The sequence below is a fragment of the Chiloscyllium punctatum genome, chromosome 16 (assembly GCF_047496795.1).
Source record: "Chiloscyllium punctatum isolate Juve2018m chromosome 16, sChiPun1.3, whole genome shotgun sequence".
NCBI lineage: Eukaryota > Metazoa > Chordata > Chondrichthyes > Orectolobiformes > Hemiscylliidae > Chiloscyllium > Chiloscyllium punctatum.
The window spans coordinates 20,820,539-20,839,084 of NC_092754.1; the positions used below are offsets into that span (position 1 = coordinate 20,820,539).

Below are 18,546 nucleotides of genomic sequence, written 5' to 3' on the forward strand. Positions count from 1 at the left end.
ACTCAGGAAAATTCAGTGGTTACTGAAAATGAATTTCAAGAATACAGTGAATTGGAGGAGGGCAAATTGGGTACAGTTGCTATTAACTGTGCTGCTCAAGGAAGTTGAACTACTCAGGTTTTGTGCAGTGAGAACTCAGAGGTTCTACAGAAATTGAGTAGCTTTAATCAATGAGGCAGTTCATGACAGAGCAGCATTCGAGAGGGAGTATCAAGTCCAGCTGAGCCAAACTGAAAAACTGCAATCCCTTGAGAAATTTAAGAACTCACCATGTCATTAATGGGCAAAGAATTACTGCAAAATCTGTGATCATATCAGCTATTTGATACATACTGTGAGATTCTAGATTATATTTACCATGTGTTAACTTTGGATATTAACAATAAGTTGCATACATATTGTAGATTGTATGACTGTTCTAACTTGTAAAATGCTGTTTGCTCAAGACTTGAATTTTGTGGCTTTCTTCTCTTTGTAAGTCCCCAGGGTCTTACCTTTTGTTATTCTTTAAAAATTAAAGGTTACACGTCCCGAATGAGATCATAACATAACTTGGTGCTCTCATCCAAGATCATAACAAATATAGAATACTTTATTGAGGGAGTTTCAAAGTGAAAAAATAATTACAGCAAAGGCTTCAAAAGATTAAAAGCTGTAAAAGATAACAATATGAGGCTTCAGCTAGCAGTCAGAACATTGTACAGTGATTAATGATTAAAACATGCAGCATTCAGGTTACAATTTCAGACAAAGACAGAAAGTTACAGGCTAAACTAACACATCAGATGCAGATACTAGCAATCAAACCTGCTCACAGCCTTTTTTTTTACACAGCAAATCACAACTGAGCAAACCCCGAGTTAAAATGATAAGAGTCAGTCCCATCCTCTCTGATGGGAACCTGGGATTAAACAGAAGACACTGACACTCTCCCACTGTTGCTGACAATATGATTGTTGAAATCACTCTAGTCAGAAGAGCAACCTCATACTTCAGCAATTTTTCATTTTTTTTGTCATAAGCTGGTACATTCCTCAATGGTACAGCCCAATCAGGGCATATGCGCAGGGATTCTCATTGTTCACTTGATGCTGGCACACTGCATTCCCAATCATATTACTCGCCAGTAATCACCTTTTTTTGCATTCCATTTCTATCTATTCAACCAGTGATTTCTCATTGTTTTAATGTTTGGTGTCAATATTTTAAAAAGTTAAAAATAACTCTTTTCTTCAGCTGAAATTTGTTGCTTGCTTACTGCAAATGGCATGTGCTTGCAGCACAGAAGGTTTAATTTGTCATACTCTGTAAAGTGAATGCACAGACAGAGTGTGCAATTGTACTCTCAAACAAATACATAGCCATGCTCGGTGTACAGACAAACAAGAACACAATCAATTTCACTTAATGAAATTTTCGATTCCAGCTGTCTTCTCTGTTCAAGAAAGCCTTGGCACAATTAGCAATATCAAGAAATCCTTGGAGTTCATTCAACAAAACACTACCTTTACTGGTTACCACAATTAAATATGTAAACAGGGTTTTTGTCATTCTGCAATGGCTGACTGAAATGAATACAGCTGACAACAGAACACGCAATTAACTCTAATTCATGGACAGGCTGAATTTTAACACCTCTCACAATCAACTGACTTGCTGTGTAGTACAATTGTTCTAATTCCTCTCCAAAATTTGCATTTCTTTTTGCTTTGAAATGGACTGATTTGTACAGCCAGGATCTGATATGCTAGTAGCACACTATCTGTCATTCCCCCACCCCTCATTTCTTGGATTTTCAAAGGTGACTACACACACTCATCCCCAAACCAGACTTTACTGATAAAAACAGATTAAAAAATCCTTTGGGGTCCAACAAAGGGCAGGCACTGAATGGAAGTATGTATATGTCCAGGGACATTAGGTGTTAGAAGAATGTTGAATAAGGACTGTCCAGTCTTAGTCTCTGAAACTGGTAGGCTGTCAAACGTGAACGGTTTAGCAGTTCATCGGATCTGGTACCTCCAGCCACTCGAGATGCAGCAGGACTCTGGAACATAAGCATAAAACACAAGTGTTACTGGTTCAACCACTTCTTTACAGAAAATACAAAACAACAGTATTTGCCAGTACAAGAAATGCTTTGTATTCCTATTTCCCTGCTCACTATGTTTCCTAATTACGTTCACTCAATTCCCTTCTAAATTAATTAAAAGACTTAGTTTCAATCAACTTCAGGAATACAATTCTACTCTGTGTGACTAATTAAGTAAAAGGTGTTCTTCTGCACTTAAGGATAAATGTATTTGGAGTTTTAAAGATTAAGAAGAGAGTTGAGAAAGTTAATCTGAGCAAATAGTTCATTGAAAGGATTTAAATGTGAAGGTACACAACTTTAGAGGGACAGCCAGAAAAAGATTACTCACTTTCACATAAAGGGCATTTGAATTGTAAATCAATGGAAAGTCATTAAAAGAGGCAGATTAAGGAGTTCAAAAAGGTACGGCATGGAGGTAGTTCTGCAGAATAGAGATCCTTTAAGGCAGGAGCAATGCCTGTAGTATCCACCCAGCGGAGTTAAATATCGAGGCAAAACCCTGAGGAGATCTTTCTGCACAAAAGCTGAATAATATTTGAGGTCTTCCAACACCCTTTGTTTACTGTCATTATTCAGTCACAGATCACCAGTGCTAAGCACTACCAGGAACAGACGTCAGTTTTACAGGATCTTACCAGGTTGGACAGGTTTGGGCCCAGTGGAGAAGAAATCTTTTTGGCCTCCACTGTGCTGCGCAGGTCCAGGGTGTTTGCAATAGGAGTGGTGGAGGGCAAGGTATTCCTCCAGCCCAAAAGGCAGTGCTATAAGAGTCAAGACAGTCAAAGATTAGACTCTCAACAATATAATCATCTATATGCTGACAATGTACATGGGGCTACCAGATTGGTCCTTCAAGCACAAATCACAAAGTGGCTAAGTCTTCTCTTCTGAATTACATAGAACATAGAACATAGAAGAATACAGCGCAGTACAGGCCCTTCAGCCCTCGATGTTGCGCCGATCAAAGCCCACCTAACCTACACTAACCCACTATCCTCCATATACCTATCCAATGCCCGCTTAAATACCCATAAAGAGGGAGAGTCCACTACTGCTACTGGCAGGGCATTCCATGAACTTACGACTCGCTGAGTGAAGAACCTACCCCTAACATCAGTCCTATATCTACCCCCCCTTAATTTAAAGCTATGCCCCCTTGTAATAGCTGACTCCATACGTGGAAAAAGGTTCTCACTGTCAACCCTATCTAACCCCCTAATCATCTTGTACACCTCTATCAAATCACCCCTAAACCTTCTTTTCTCCAATGAAAACAACCCCAAGTGCCTCAGCCTTTCCTCATAGGATTTTCCTACCATACCAGGCAACATCCTGGTAAACTTCCTCTGCACCCGTTCCAGTGCCTCCACATCCTTCCTATAGAATGGCGACCAAAACTGCACACAATATTCCAGATGCGGCCGCACCAGAGTCTTATACAACTGCAGCATGACCTCAGGACTCCGGAACTCAATTCCTCTACCAATAAAAGCCAGTACGCCATATGCCTTCTTCACTGCACTATTTACCTGGGTGGCAACTTTCAGAGATCTGTGTACATGGACACCAAGATCCCTCTGCTCTTCCACACTACCAAGTAGTCTACCATTAGCCCAGTAATCCATCTTTTTATTACTCTTACCAAAGTGAATCACTTCACACTTAGCTACATTGAACTCCATTTGCCACCTTTCTGCCCAGCTCTGCAGCTTCTCTATATCCCGCTGTAACCTGCCATATCCTTCCTCACTGTCTACAACTCCTCCGACTTTCGTATCATCCGCAAACTTGCTCACCCAACCTTCTAACCCTTCCTCCAGATCATTTATAAAAATGACAAACAGCAATGGTCCCAAAACAGATCCTTGCGGAACACCGCTAGTGATCAGTGTAGCTCCATACTGCTAAATTGTACATATTCTTGATACAAGATACCATTTTTGAGTTAACAGTTCTTTATGCTTATTTCATGGTAAACATCAAATATTTTTATTGAATTAAACTGCTTGCATTCACAAGTTAAACACTAAATCATACATGTTAAAAAAACCCACACTAATAGTGCTAATAAAGCTGTGTGAAAAATTGGATTTCCAAACAAGACTCACATGGAATCAGCATTCAGCACACTCCAGACTTACAGCCTAAGTAGTCATGATTTAGAGATGCTGGTGTTGGACTGGGGTGTACAAAGTTAAAAATCACACAACACCAGGTAGTCCAACAGGTTTAATTGGAAGCACGTGCTCCAAAAGCTAGTGTGCTTCCAATTAAACTTGTTGGACTATAACCTGGTATTGTGTGATTTTTAACATTGTACAACCTGAGTGTGTTTGATATCCCTCCAGGCTAGAACAGTGCTGTTAGGAATGCTAATAATTATAATGTGAACTCCCAACCTGTTACTGGAATTGCTGGATTATCATATGGATGGACAAGTTCTGCGATGTTTATTTTCCTTTATTTCCAAATTTCCACTCCTGTTTCTCTTTCTCTTCCTTCACAAGGTTTTCTCATAATCTCTTTCCTTCTGATCCCTCTCTGCAGTTTTCTTTTACAGCACTTGTCTTTTATGCCTGCAGGACTTACGCTGCTGAATAGTGACTATGCAAGGCTGGGGACAAATAATCTAGGAATGAAGGCCATTTTTATAATGAAAATACAGTTGCAGCAAACCAATCACTTTGGTGGATTCCTGAGGTGTGGTTTGACAAGCATGACACTGTCAACCAGGAGGTAGCTCAGTTCCTGACTTCATTACAGCAAAAAAGTTCAAACATGGACAAAAGTGCTGAATTCCAGAGGTGAGGCGAGACCATCTACCACCAACATCAAGGCAACAACTGACTGAGTGTGGCATTAAGAAGCCCTGGCAAAAGGGAAGTCAAAGAAAATCCGGGGTAATCTCTCCACTGATAACAGTCATACCTAGCACAAAGAAAGATTATTATGGTTATTTGAAGACAATCATTTCAGCCTCAGGGCATTGCAGTAGAAGTTTCCCAGGGCAATATCCTTGGCCCAACCACCTTTCAACTGCTCCATCAATGACCTTCCTTCCATCATTAGACTGATTGGCACTCCACCCACCACCTCAACATTCACTCCCCTCAACATTGAGGGAGGTACAGTGGTAGCAGTGTGTACCACTTATGAGAGACACTGTGGTAACTCATCAAAGCTTCCAAAAGCACTGTCCAAAACCATAACCTCTACCAACTGGATAAGGGCAGCAAATGCACGGGAACACCACAACTTGAAAACTCCCCTCCAAGCCACACACCATCCTGATTTGGAACTATACTGGGTCAATACATTCAGACTCAAATGTTGGGTCCACTGCTGTTCGTCATTTTTATAAATGACCTGGATAAGGGCTTAGAAGGGTGGGTTAGTAAATTTGCGGACGACACTAAAGTCGATGGAGTTGTGGATAATGACGAAGGATGTAGTAGGTTGCAGAGAGACATAGATAGGATGCAGAGCTGGGCTGAGAGGTGGCAAATGGAGTTTAATGTGGACAAGTGTGAGGTGATACACTTTGGTCGGAGTAATCGGAATGCAAAGTACTGGGGCTAATGGTAGGACTCTTGGGAGCGCAGATGAACAGAGAGATCTCGGTGTCCATGTACACAGATCCCTGCAAGTTGCCACCCAGATTGACAGGGTTGTTAAGAAGGTATACAGTGTTTTGGCCTTTATTAATAGAGGGATTGAGTTCCGGAACCAGGAGGTTACGCTGCAGCTGTACAAAGTTCTGGTACGGTCATACTTGGAGTATTGTGTACAGTTCTGGTCACTGCATTATAAGAAGGATGTGGAAGCTTTGGAAAGGGCGGAGAGGAGATTTACTAGGATGTTGCCTGGTATGGAAGGAATGTTTTATGAGGAAAGGCTGAGGGCCTTGAGGCTGTTCTCGTTAGAGATGAGAAGGTTGAGAGATGACTTAATAGAGACATACAAGACAATCAGAGGGTTAGATAGGGTGGACAGGGAGAGCCTTTTTCCAAGTATGGGAACGGCAAATACGAGGGACACAACTTTAAAGTGAGGGAAGATAGGTCTAAGACAGCTTCAGAGGTAGTTTCTTTACTCAGAGAGTAGTACGGGTATGGAATGCTTTGCCTGCATCGGTAGTAGATTCGCCAAGTTTAAGTGCATTTAAGTCGTCATTGGACAGGCAAATAGACATACATGGAATAGTGTAGGTGGGATGGGCTTCAGATTAGTATGACAGGGCAGCGCAACATCGAGGGCCAAAGGGCCTGTACTGCGCTGTAATGTTCTATGTTCTAACAGCACTATGGTTCAAGAAGGCAAATCACCACAACATTCTCAAGGATAAATAAAGATGGTCTATAAACGCTGGCCTAGCCAATGATACCCACATCCCATGAATACATTTTTTAAAACGTGGGGACGTTTGCTGATGATTGCACACTGTTCAGAACCATTCACATTTCCTCAGATACGGAAGCAATCCATATTCATACGCAACAAGATCTGGACAAAATTCAGGCTTGGGCTGATAAGTAACAAATGACATTTGCGCCATACAACTGTCAGGTTATGACCACCTCCAAACAGAGAATCTAAAAATTTTCCCATGACATTAATTGGCAGGATAATCACTGATATCCCCATTATCAACATCTTAATGGTTATTGGATGGAAATGGAATTAAACCAAAACTATCGGGGCTGAGATTTCAGAGGTCTTTCTCAAAACAGTACTGATACTTGCTTGTACTTTGTGTGTTGAAACTGTGAAAGACTTACTGAAGGTAATGACAGACTGTCTGTGGGATCAAAGCTCTTCCTACGGTGTGGCTTGTATTTGTGTGGAGGAAGCAAGGTTGATCTAGGGATGCTGACTCTGAAAGTAACACAAACAAACACAGAAATAAGAACTTACAGATGCTGGTCATAAATGACACCTGTAAATTCCACTTTGCAGTACAGAGAGCAACTATCAGAGTCACGAATAAGATTTGTAACACATGCCACACGTGCCAAGACATCATAATGACGGGCTTCAGAACATCATCCACAGTTTCCTATTGCCTTCAAAAAGAAACATTAGCCAACAGTGAAATTTTTTTCCCAGAAAATCAATGTGCAGAAAAAATCATTTCATTATCTCTTTTGCTGAAGAAAGAGAAAGAGAGAGAGAGTGTGTGTGCGTGTGCGTGCGCACGCACATGTGTGGTGTTTTGTAGATATTTAGAGGGATTAGCATTTATACTTTTATATTACTGATTGCGTATGCTAACCAATTATTGCATCAGCAAATACATTTTGCTTTGATAATAATTCAGTAAATGAGTTCACTAAGAAACCTGCTTGATAGATTTTTTTACTTACAACTGATAAAGATAAGGTATTTAATCGGTTAACTCCATAACTAAAACAAAACATTTTTAGTTTCTGTTGTCACCCTTGGAATAGTGGGACTGCAGCAACAGTGTGCTCCTCCAGCCTCAGCCATCACATTAACACAATAATTAGGATATATTAAGTACAAAGTACTCACAGGCTAATATATTATCAGCAAGGCCTGAACTACAATGTATATAGTAGTCCTTGACCTACTCTTGCTCTTGGGTCTTATGTTCCTGATCCCTTTCTGAATTATTGACGTGTCAGTTATCAACAACCATCTTTTTCATTTTCATTTTCATTTTACTCTCAAGAGACTTGGTCATCCAGTCACACAGCTTTGCAAGATCTTCCTTTCCACATGCTGTCAAGTCTGTACTTTTACATGTTCACAATGAAAGTCTCCTATTGCTCAATTTCCTGTTTTATCTGTCAATCATAATTTCCAATCTATCTGGACCAGATTCCTTTTCAACTCACAGAAATTTATTTCATTAAAGTATCTTCATCTTAAGCACACCTTGCTCTTATCTATAACTATACTTAAGACATTAATAAACAGATAATAGATTTACACTAAAACTCCACCATAAAGCAACAGAGAACTCTGCACACTGCAGATCCACCTGCATTATTGTCACAACCTCTTCCCGTTTATTAACATGGCCATTCACTTTTAAACAAAAGAGAAATTAATACATCATAGAATCCCTACAGTGTGGATCAGGCTATTTGGCCCATCAAGTCCACACCGACTGTCTGAACAGTATCCAACCCAGACCTACCCTCCTACGCTACCCCTGTAACCTTGCATTTCCCATCACTAATCCATCTAACCTGCACACCCCTGGACACTATGGGCAATTTAGCATAGCGAATCCACCTAACCTACACATCTTTGGACTGTGGAAAGAAACTAGAGCACCCAGAGGAAACCCACACAGACACAGAGAAATGTGGAAACTCCACACAGACAGTTGCCCAAGGTTGGAAGCAAACCCAGGTCCCTGGCAATCAGTGCTAATCACTGAGCCATCGTACTGCACCGAAATGCTTTAGTGTGTCATAGAACTGCAGCACATCCACACCATATCACAACATTCTGTAGAAGATTCCTTTGTTTCCTACCAACCATTAATGAACTTAAGTGGGCTTTCCAACACATGAAAAGCAACAAACCTTGTGGGCCAGATGATATATCACCTGAGGTCCACTCTGCAGTAGTTCTTGGCTGGCATCCTGACTCTAACTGTCCATCCTGTTTATGGGATGGACGGGACATGTCCAGGGGTTTCAAGAATGTGACCATTGTGACTAATTATTAAAAAAGGAGGGATAAATCCAATTGTGGAAACTATGTACACAATAGAAGTCCCTCTATTCCCTTGAACCACATTTATCCTTTCAGAGGAGTTCTTCCCTGAAGACCCAACGTGGCTCCTGATAATCTTGGTATTGCTGATATGTTTGTTTGCAGTTAGCTATATCCAGTAAAAATGTTGGGAGCAAAATCTACAATTTGCTTTCCAACTCCTCAGTCCAGACAGTGGGAGAATCTATACAAGTCAACCCACATCCCAAAACAAGAACTGCACACTAACCTGCCACCAGCAGATTGCAAGCTCCTTTTAGCAGCAAGTAGCACTGAAAGGGTGAATATTCATGGATGAAGGTTTGCTCGCTGAGCTCGAAGCTTCATGTTCAGATGTTTCGTCACCATACTAGGTAACATCTTCAGTTAGCCTCCGGACGAAGCATTGCTGATGGTTCCTGCTTTCTATTTATATGTTTGGGTTTCTTTGCGTTGGTGATGTCATTTCCTGCTCTTTTTTCGGAGTAGTAAATTGGGTCCAAGGCAATGTGTTTGTTGATAAAGTTCCGGTTGGAATGCCATGCTTCTAGAATTCTCGTGTGCATCTCTGTTTGGCTTGTTCCATGATGGATGTGTTGTCCCAGTTGAAGTGGTGTCCTGCCTCATCTGTATGTAAGGATATTAGTGAGAGAGGGTCATGTCGTTTTGTGGCTAGTTGATGTTCATGTATTCTGGTGGCTAGTTTTCTGCCTGAATGTTCAATGTAGTGTTTGTTACAGATCTTGCATGGTATTTTGTAAATGACATTAGTTTTAATTGTTGTTTGTATAGGGTCTTTCAAGTTCATTAGCTGCTGTTTTTGCGGGCTACCATGATGCCAAGGGGTCTGAGTAGCCTGGTAGTTATTTCTGAGATGTCTTTGATGGAGGGGAGAATGGCTAGGGTTTCTGGATGGTGTTATGTCTGCTTGTTTGGGTTTGCTGCTGAGAAATCTGTGGACTGCGTTCATTGGGTACCCGTTCTTTCTGAATACACTGTATAGGTGATTTTCCTCTGCTCTGCGTAGTTCTTCTGTGCTGCAGTGTAGGGTAGCTCGTTGGAATAATGTTCTGATGCAGCTTTGTTTGTGGATGTTGGAATGACTGCTTCTGTAGTTCAATATTTGGTCCATATATGTTGTTTTCCTGTAGATGCTGGTTTGAAATTCCCCATTGGCTGTTTGCTCCACTGCGGAATGGGCAGTTTGTTGTTGTTTTCCTCCTCTTTAGTGAATTTTATGCCAGTAAGGGTATTACTGTTGGTCTTGAAGGTTTCCTCTAATTTGTTTTGTTTAGTGATGACAAAGGTGTCATCCACGTAGTAGACCCAAAGTTGGGTTGGATGGTTGGCAGAGCTATTTGTTTGAGTCTCTGCATTACTGTCTCTTCTAAGAACTCCAGGAAATGACATCACCCACTGGAAACCCACAGGAAATGACATCACCAACCCAAAGGAACCCAAACATATAAAAAATCAGCAATCATCAGTAAAGCTTTGACTGGAGGCTCACTGAAGATGTTATCTAGTATGTAGACGAAACGTTTGAACATGCTCAGCGAGCGAACCTACATCCAGAACCTCAACCTGAGCTACAAATCTTCTCAAAACCCGCTAAGTGAATATTCATGTCTAAAATTTTAATTATACTGAAGCAGCACTTCAAGTTTCTGGTAGTCACTTTTTACAATAGTCTCCTGTTAAGAATTGTACTGATTTCGATATCTCTTCATGCTTTTGGAAGCTTGAAACAGAAACATTTACAAAATTTCATTTTTGGTAAAGTTGTGTTTAATGTGAATAAATAATAATTTTTGTGGCTTCAAACTAAGTTCATGTTGATAAAATTAACAGAGAAAAATGCAGTATGTTCTATTCTTTTCTAATTCTGTGGTTTTACTTTTTTATGTATACACATACAAACAGTAGAATGATTCTCAGAATAATTGGGAACAATTTCTGAAGTAAAATTGGCAAAGATGTGGAGTAAATTCCCAAATCATACATATTTTGTGGTAATTGGGTACACTTATCCAACTTTTCTCCCTAGAAAGGTACTCGAGGAGTTCAGATGAAGATATAAATCCAACCTGTACTTTATTAATCATGAATTTAAGATATGAAATTGACAGACTACAATGAAAATATTACTACTGCTAGTGTTCCACCAGTCCTTAACTAACCTACATGTTCAGAGGATGTGCCCACCTCATTATTGCTAAGCATTAGTTCAATACTTACGTCAGGCTTTGAACCGCTGACAGAACAGCTGTCAATCTCTGAAGTCAGTCTGAATACACTCAATATACACCAATACAGTGCACATTAGCCTGTGTATACTTTGTATTTAATGCATTCTAAGTATTTAATTAATATTAAAGTTTTATATTGTACCATTTTGGAGTGCAAAGGCTGGAAATTGTATGGATGTATACAAAATCTTTGCCAAGGCATTGCTGAGGTCAAGCCTGTGAGCTGGGCAACTGCTATCAAAAAACACAATCTTGCTTATAATGTGGTTTCAAGATACGGACTGCATTACAGTAGGGGGTCTCGATGTAAATCTTTCATCTGCACACAATTCCTATCAACTTTTGCTATTGTAAATTCTTACGGTTACATTTATAGCAGAAACTGTCTATGGATGTATGTTGCTCTGTAATTACACGGCACACCGATTGGGTGGCCTTTGGTACAATATTCAATTATACAACAGGACCCAAATTATATCTATAACATGATCTAATTGTCTCTGGCTTCTAACATCACTTCATCTGAAAAATGCCAGAGCCTAAAAATTACTGAGAGCAAAAACATAAACCTGGAGTCTCACTAGAATCAAACTCCATTGTCTTCTGAAATTTTCAAAACTGTGTGCACCTACATTAGTTTGTGCCTCAGACATTTGTCTACTGCTTTATAAAAAACTTTATGTTTAAAATTTAAATTCACGCAGTGAAAGTTTAAACAGAAATTTGATGCATGCAGCAATGAAAAGAATACTACCTGATATAAGCTGGTTCCTCCAGAGTGTGCGGCTGCTTAGCCTTAGGAGTTTTACAAACAGGACAAGGTGCTGCTGGTTCCAGTGGGACAGCAAATAGACGTCTATTAACACGGTAAGAGTGAGTGCCTGAAACAATCACAGTCATGAGTTCGAGCATACATCATCTTGAACCAATGCAGGATTGACAATTGGCAAAATCATTGCAACAGATCAGTATGCATTATGGACAATGTACAGAGCTGCTGAGCAGTTTTACCAACAGCCTTGTTATAAAGATTTCCCTGCAAGTGGGATCAACAGTCATTATCAGACATTACAGCTTCTGTGGCATGATATTCAGCTTCTGAAATTTGTTCATGTGATTTGAGAAACATTGGCAATTTAATGCCTGTCTCCAGACAGCCTGAGAGGTTGAGGAGTCCTACCTCCTCTTCTCTTGAAAGTACTGACTCTCTCTTGGGTTCAGTGCCCCTTTTCCTGTGAAGGTGCTGCCTCTTACTTGGGTTCAGTTCCTCTTTGTTCCAAAAGGCACATACTTCCAATGACATTCACTTCCCCTCTAACTCGAAGATGAGGTTAGAAAGCAAAATAAAAATGGCGATTTTATAGCATCTTTCACAGCCATTGGACATTTCAAAGCAGTCTACAGCCAATGAAGTATCACTGAACTGCAGTCACTTTTGGAACAAAAACTAAAATATTCTAATTTAGTATTAGTTCCACAAATACCAGACATTAGCCAACCACCACTACTTACCAAAATAGCCTACCTTCAAGTGCCATGAGTTAATATCAGCAAAGTGTCAGCACACAATTTAACAATAGCAGCAAACTTGATACTGTTATAACACATGACATAAACAAGAATTGAAATGTGATCAGGAGCAGGAATTCTGGCTCAATTATTCTCCCGAATATAGACATGATTAGTTGTAGGAGAAAGTGAGGACTGCAGATGCTGGAGATCAGAGCTGAAAAATGTGTTGCTGGAAAAGCGCTCCAGGTCAGGCAGCATCCAAGGAGCAGGAGAATCGATGTTTTGGGCATAAGCCCTTCTTCAGGAATGAGGAAGGTGTGCCAAGCAGGCTAAGATAAAAGGTAGGGAGGAGGGACTTGGGGGAGGGGTGTTGGGAATGCGATAGGTAGGAGGTGGTTAAGGTGAGGGTGATAGGCTGGAGTGGGGGTGGGGGCGAGGAGGTTGGGAAGAAGATTGCAGGTCAAGAAGATGGTGCTGCGTCCGAGGGTTGGGACTGAGATAAGGTGGGGGGGGAGGGGAAATGAGGAAGCTGGAGAAATCTGCATTCATCCCTTGTGGTTGGAGGGTTCCTAGGCGGAAGATGAGGCGCTCTTCCTCCAGGCGTCGTGTTGCCATGGTCTGGCGATGGAGGAGGCCAAGGACCTGCATGTCCTTGGTGGAGTGGGAGGGGGAGTTAAAGTGTTCCGCCACGGGGCGGTTGGGTTGGTTGGTGCGGGTGTCCCAGAGGTGTTCTCTGAAACGTTCCGCAAGTAGGCGGCCTGTCTCCCCAATGTAGAGGAGGTCACATCGGGTGCAGCGGACGCAGTAAATGATGTGTGTGGAGGTGCAGGTGAATTTGTGACGGATATGGAAGGATCCCTTGGGGCCTTGGGGGGGAAGTGAGGGGGGAGGTGTGGGCGCATGTTTTGCATTTCTTGCGGTTGCAGGGGAAGGTGCCGGGAGTGGAGGCTGGCCTAGCCTCCACTCCCGGCACCTTCCCCTGCAACCGCAAGAAATGCAAAACATGCGCCCACACCTCCCCACCCTCACTTCCCCCGCCAAGGCCGCAAGGAATCCTTCCATATCCGTCACAAATTCACCTGCACCTCCACACACATCATTTACTGCGTCCGCTGCACCCGATGTGACCTCCTCTACATTGGGGAGACAGGCCGCCTACTTGCGGAACGTTTCAGAGAACACCTCTGTGACACCCGCACCAACCAACCCAACCGCCCCGTGGCGGAACACTTTAACTCCCCCTTTCACTCCACCAAGGACATGCAGGTCCTTGGCCTCCCGCAGCACCACCTTCTTGACCTGCAATCTTCTTCCCAACCTCCTCGCCCCCACCCCCACTCCAGCCTATCACCCTCACCTTAACCTCCTTCCACTTATCGCATTCCCAACACCCCTCCCCCAAGTCCCTCCTCCCAACCTTTTATCTTAGCCTGCTTGGCACACCTTCCTCATTCCTGATGATTAGTTGTAGCTCTTATAACACAGGCAATGAACTGTAGGTAAAGAATAACATTCTTGATTCCACAACACACAGCACCTGTATCCACTGAGCTCTCAGTAGACCAAACTGCTACAACCATTACAACATATTTTAAACATAATCTCCATCAGAGTGATAACTTACATTGATGAACATGATGGTCGATATCAAGCTTCTCCTGACCTGTGAACTGAAAATCAAGATCCTCTGCTCTGAAAAAAGTGAAAGAGTAAGATTAATATCCAATCACTATTACAAGTGGTTCACCAGATTGTAAGGTTTCTTTGTGCATGATCTCTGGCAAAACAAAAACAGAGTTCTGCTGAATCTCTCCACAGTTGATACTCAGACAGTTTCAGTTTAGATTGATTTCGTCCAGCAGACACAATTTCTCCAATAGCATCATCTCACACTTACTCCATGTATTCCTGGTGCACACATTCATCCTTGTTCACCCGTCGGAAGTCCTGCAGGTCCAAAAAATACTGCTCTGATTTTTCTGACATTGGCGAGTTAATGTCCATCAGACCTGCGAGCATATAGCAATCAAATATCAATGCTCTGGTACACTGGAGGACTGATCAGCATGCCAGGAGAAATGAAAAGTGAAACAGATAGGGCAAAAGAAGATCACTTGAAAAACAAAGGCCTGCTTCTCAGCCCAAGTGGGCAGTTAAAGCTACAAGCCAACTACAGCACTTTACCTGCTATCCAATCATAGCCCAGAAAGGGTTGCACTGCCTGAACCTGTGCCCTAAGGCTGGACTCCTCTTTCGGAGACAGGAATGTGACATGACCCATATCCACCTAAAAATTAAACAGAAAATTCTAACAGTCTGAAATGTATTTACCAACAGCAAGTAGACATTAAACATCAGAGTCAAAACGTGTGATACTAGAAAAGCAAAGCAGGTCAGGCAGTGTCCGAGGAGCAGGAGAGTCTACATTTCGGACATAAGCCCTTCATCAGGAATCAAGACCACATTCCTGATGAAGGGTTTATGCCCAAAACGTCGACTCTCCTGCTCCTGACCTGTTGTGCTTTTCCAACTCCACACTTTTCCACTCTGATCTCCAGCATCTGCAGTCCTCACTTCCTTCTAGGCATTAGATATCAGCTCACATCCCCTCTGCCAGTGATCGCTGGTGCAGACATCAGCATACACCATGTACCTGACATGGATAGGTTTAGAGAATAGAAAGACAGCAATTTACAGAAACAAATCAGAATGCCAGACAAGACAATACACAGATACTTGTTTAAGAAGCACATCAGCCCCACCCCAGTCGTGTAATGGGTCCTGCACCACATCCACTCTGGCTCTGTCACTGTTCCTGTATATGGACCACCCTTCTCTGGCTCTGTTACTGTTCCTGCACCTGGACAAGATCACTCCGTCTCTCTCACTGCACCCCATCACTCTGGTTCTCGCTGTTCCTGGAACCCTGCCATTCTGGCTCCGTCAATGTTCCTGTACCATGTCACTTTGCCAGCAATGCAGTTGATTACCAACAACCCAGTATAACTCCAATTATAGACAAAGAAACTAACTCAACAGATGTTCTTGGTGTTAAAATGCCAAACATGGAAAACTTCAAGCAACAGAATATCAATTGTAAATCAGGGAAGCCTCCTACCTTTGCCACCTTGTCATGAGATTCTAAAAGGATTGGTTTTGGCTTCTGAATGTCTCTGATAAATCGCTCTCTCTGTCGATCATTACCCTCAGCCAACAGTTGTTCTACATAAAGTGGTGGCTCCAGCTTGGACCTTGGCTTTGGGTTTTCACTGAAGTTCTGTAGGAAATGAGAATGATGCCTGGGTCTGCTTCCCTTAAAGTTGGTTTCATCCCTACAAAGCTGTCCTGAAGCAGGGTACACAGACTCTCTCATTAACCTTGGTGCAGTGGGGGGTTTGGTAAAAGGAGTTGAGCATTTAAAATCTTTTGACACATAGCAATCAGTCAGCAACTTGCAAGGGGTGCTTCTGGGTCTGGCCTCTGGCTTCAGATTATTCCATTCACAGTCTAGTGTCCCCACTGCATTGAGGTGACCTTTAGGTGACATACCAATTGATAAAGAACAGTTCTGTTCCATGTTAGGAATCAAACGGGCTTCACTCCCAAGTAGCCAGTCTGACTGCTCCATGCCTGCTCCATCTCCAGCACCAATGGTCCAGCCTTGCTTTCTGCCTCTGTGTGCCAATGGAAAGGATAGTGCAGCTCGAGATGCTTCCCTTCTCTTTTGGGACTCAGTCAGAACCATCTCATTGGGCTGCTGTGAATTATCTTCACTCATGTCTGGACCTGGCCGTTCTGAATGAGCCTGGTCCTTCATATTGGGATTCTTCAGGGAATTTCCACATTTTTGCTGAAAAAGATCAGAATATTGATATTGATCAGAATGGGGGCCATTGAGAACAAAAGGCTAGGACCAACCTTGAACATTGCACTCATAGCTTGCATTCAAATCCAGCTCTCAGGTAGAGTGGCACAATCACAAATGCAAACTGAAAAACGTAATCCAAATTAAGCAGCTCTACATTCAATTATTTGACAGCCTGGTAAAGAACCTGAAAGGTAGCTAATAAGATATCAAAGAACATCACAACAATATCCTTTTGGGTTAAATGCACGTTGTTAGGCTAATTTATTTTACATTTGCAGGGAGCCAAATATGTGGAACTCTTTTTCACAGAGGGCTGTAGGGGTTGAATCATTGCATATAGTCAAAAACTGAGATAGATAAGTTTTTATTCAATAAGGGAATCCTTATTGGAGTTATGTGGAAAATGCAGGAAAGTGGAGATAAGGATTAGTCATGATCTCACTGTGGACTCAAGAGGCCAAATAGCCTACTTAATGTACATTTATAAAGTGTCTTTAGCATTACAAAACATCCCAAGGGACTTCAGAGACATTATTAAACAATATATGATATTGAGTCACACAAGGACAGATGTCTAAATCCAATCTGCACTGAATATCTACCTCTGTACTCCTGTTATTGCAGTCCCCTTGGTAGTCTGTAGAAGCTCTGCTCTGCATTGACTTGATGGCAGTTTGACAGGGTCCATCACAACTCTCAAGGGGCACAAGCACATTCCATGGAATCTTTAACTGCTTTAGCTTCAACTTCTGCAGCAGATATTTGTTCTGATCACGAAGAGACTGCAGATAGTCAGAGTGTGACATCTCCCAATAGTTAACTCAACAGTTGCTGCAAATAAGGACAGAAAAACTTTCAATTTACATAACTACCTTCATGAGGTTCGATAGTGCTTTACAGCCAGCAAAATCTTTGAATAATAACTATTGTTGTAATGTTGAAAACTTGGAAGCCAATTTGGGCACAACAACGTCTGATAGATAGTAATGTCATAACGTCTGAGAAATTTGATTTTTCGGATGTTGACTGCAGATTAAATATTTTTTTGGGACACCAAGAAATAAGACCCTCACTTTTGAGAGACAATGGTCACTGGATCCAAAATATTCACTTTTTTTTTCTCCACAGATGCTACCAGATCCAGCAATTTCTGTTTTGAGAGTCAGAAGTGGAGTTCTGGTTTAAAGTCTCTGCACCCAAGACAGCGGAGCCTTCCCTCAGCACCACACTGGAAGTTTCAGCCTGAACTTTAACACTTGAGGCTGATTTTTTTCCCAAAAGATATTTTCTGATCAACTTATTCAGAGATGTCATTGCACACCTCTGTAACAGGTGGGAATTAAAAATTCCTGGTTCAGAAGTGAGGACACTACGACTGTGCAAGAACACTGCACTGGGATTTTAACTCAGAAAGTAGGATGTTGTTGGACATCCGTTAGGGATAGAACATCAAAGGACAAGTGCATAAAGTCCCAGTGCGAGTAAAGTACCGAGTGCTCGGAATAGGGAATCTGAAAAACTGCCCCAGGAACGGTAGTGAAAGGACAGCAAGAGATAGAAATGTCCCATGGATAAAGATCAGCCGATATTGAGCCCTCAGTGCCTGCTGTAGAGTCGAGGGTTCTCTGGTATCATCATCTCAGACCCTCTGGCCGCACTCAGCCCGAAGTCTCCCTCAAGACACGGGGCGCCGCCATTCTACGAACCGTTTTTTTTCCCGCTGTTGGCCCCTCGCCGAGAGCGGCCGCTGATTGGTCGGATGCCCCGGCGGTTGGGACCTGACGTTCCTGTTGCTAGGTCAGCCTATCTGTCTGTCACCAAGCTCCAACTCCCTATTGGCTTGTTCACAAAATGGGCCGTGCCTATTCATGAGTGACATATAGATAGGAACAGGTTAGGTCCAAGCAGGAGAGGTGTGGTCCCCTATGTGTAACATTGGGAATGTGTAATCTGAATGCACGTCCAGACCTTGCCAATGCAGCACAGGGTAGGTTACTCTAACAGGCATAATTTCTCCGTAGGGTTTTTTTAAAAAAAGAAAACACAGAGTAGGTGTCAGTGTCCAGGATTGTGTCCCCTATCCATATTCCAAG

At 42.2% G+C, this 18,546-nt stretch overlaps 1 protein-coding gene across 3 annotated transcripts; it reads right to left on the bottom strand.

The window, feature by feature from the left end:
• Positions 1 to 602: 602 nt before the first annotated feature.
• Positions 603 to 18,170, bottom strand: miip (migration and invasion inhibitory protein). Of its 3 annotated transcripts, none has more exons than XM_072586420.1 (10): positions 17,944 to 18,170; positions 17,056 to 17,284; positions 15,704 to 16,435; positions 14,770 to 14,872; positions 14,483 to 14,594; positions 14,210 to 14,277; positions 11,828 to 11,954; positions 6,874 to 6,970; positions 2,731 to 2,856; positions 603 to 2,047 (listed from the first exon to the last, which is right to left on the bottom strand). In XM_072586420.1, the coding sequence occupies exons 2-10, from the start codon at positions 17,257 to 17,259 to the stop codon at positions 1,925 to 1,927; spliced, it is 1,692 nt and encodes a 563-aa protein (XP_072442521.1). In that variant the 5' UTR covers positions 17,260 to 17,284; positions 17,944 to 18,170; the 3' UTR covers positions 603 to 1,924. The 3 variants fall into 3 exon arrangements, with proteins under 3 accessions (XP_072442521.1, XP_072442524.1, XP_072442523.1); XM_072586423.1 differs by having other exon boundaries at positions 18,057 to 18,167; XM_072586422.1 differs by having other exon boundaries at positions 17,056 to 18,170.
• Positions 18,171 to 18,546: the final 376 nt, after the last annotated feature.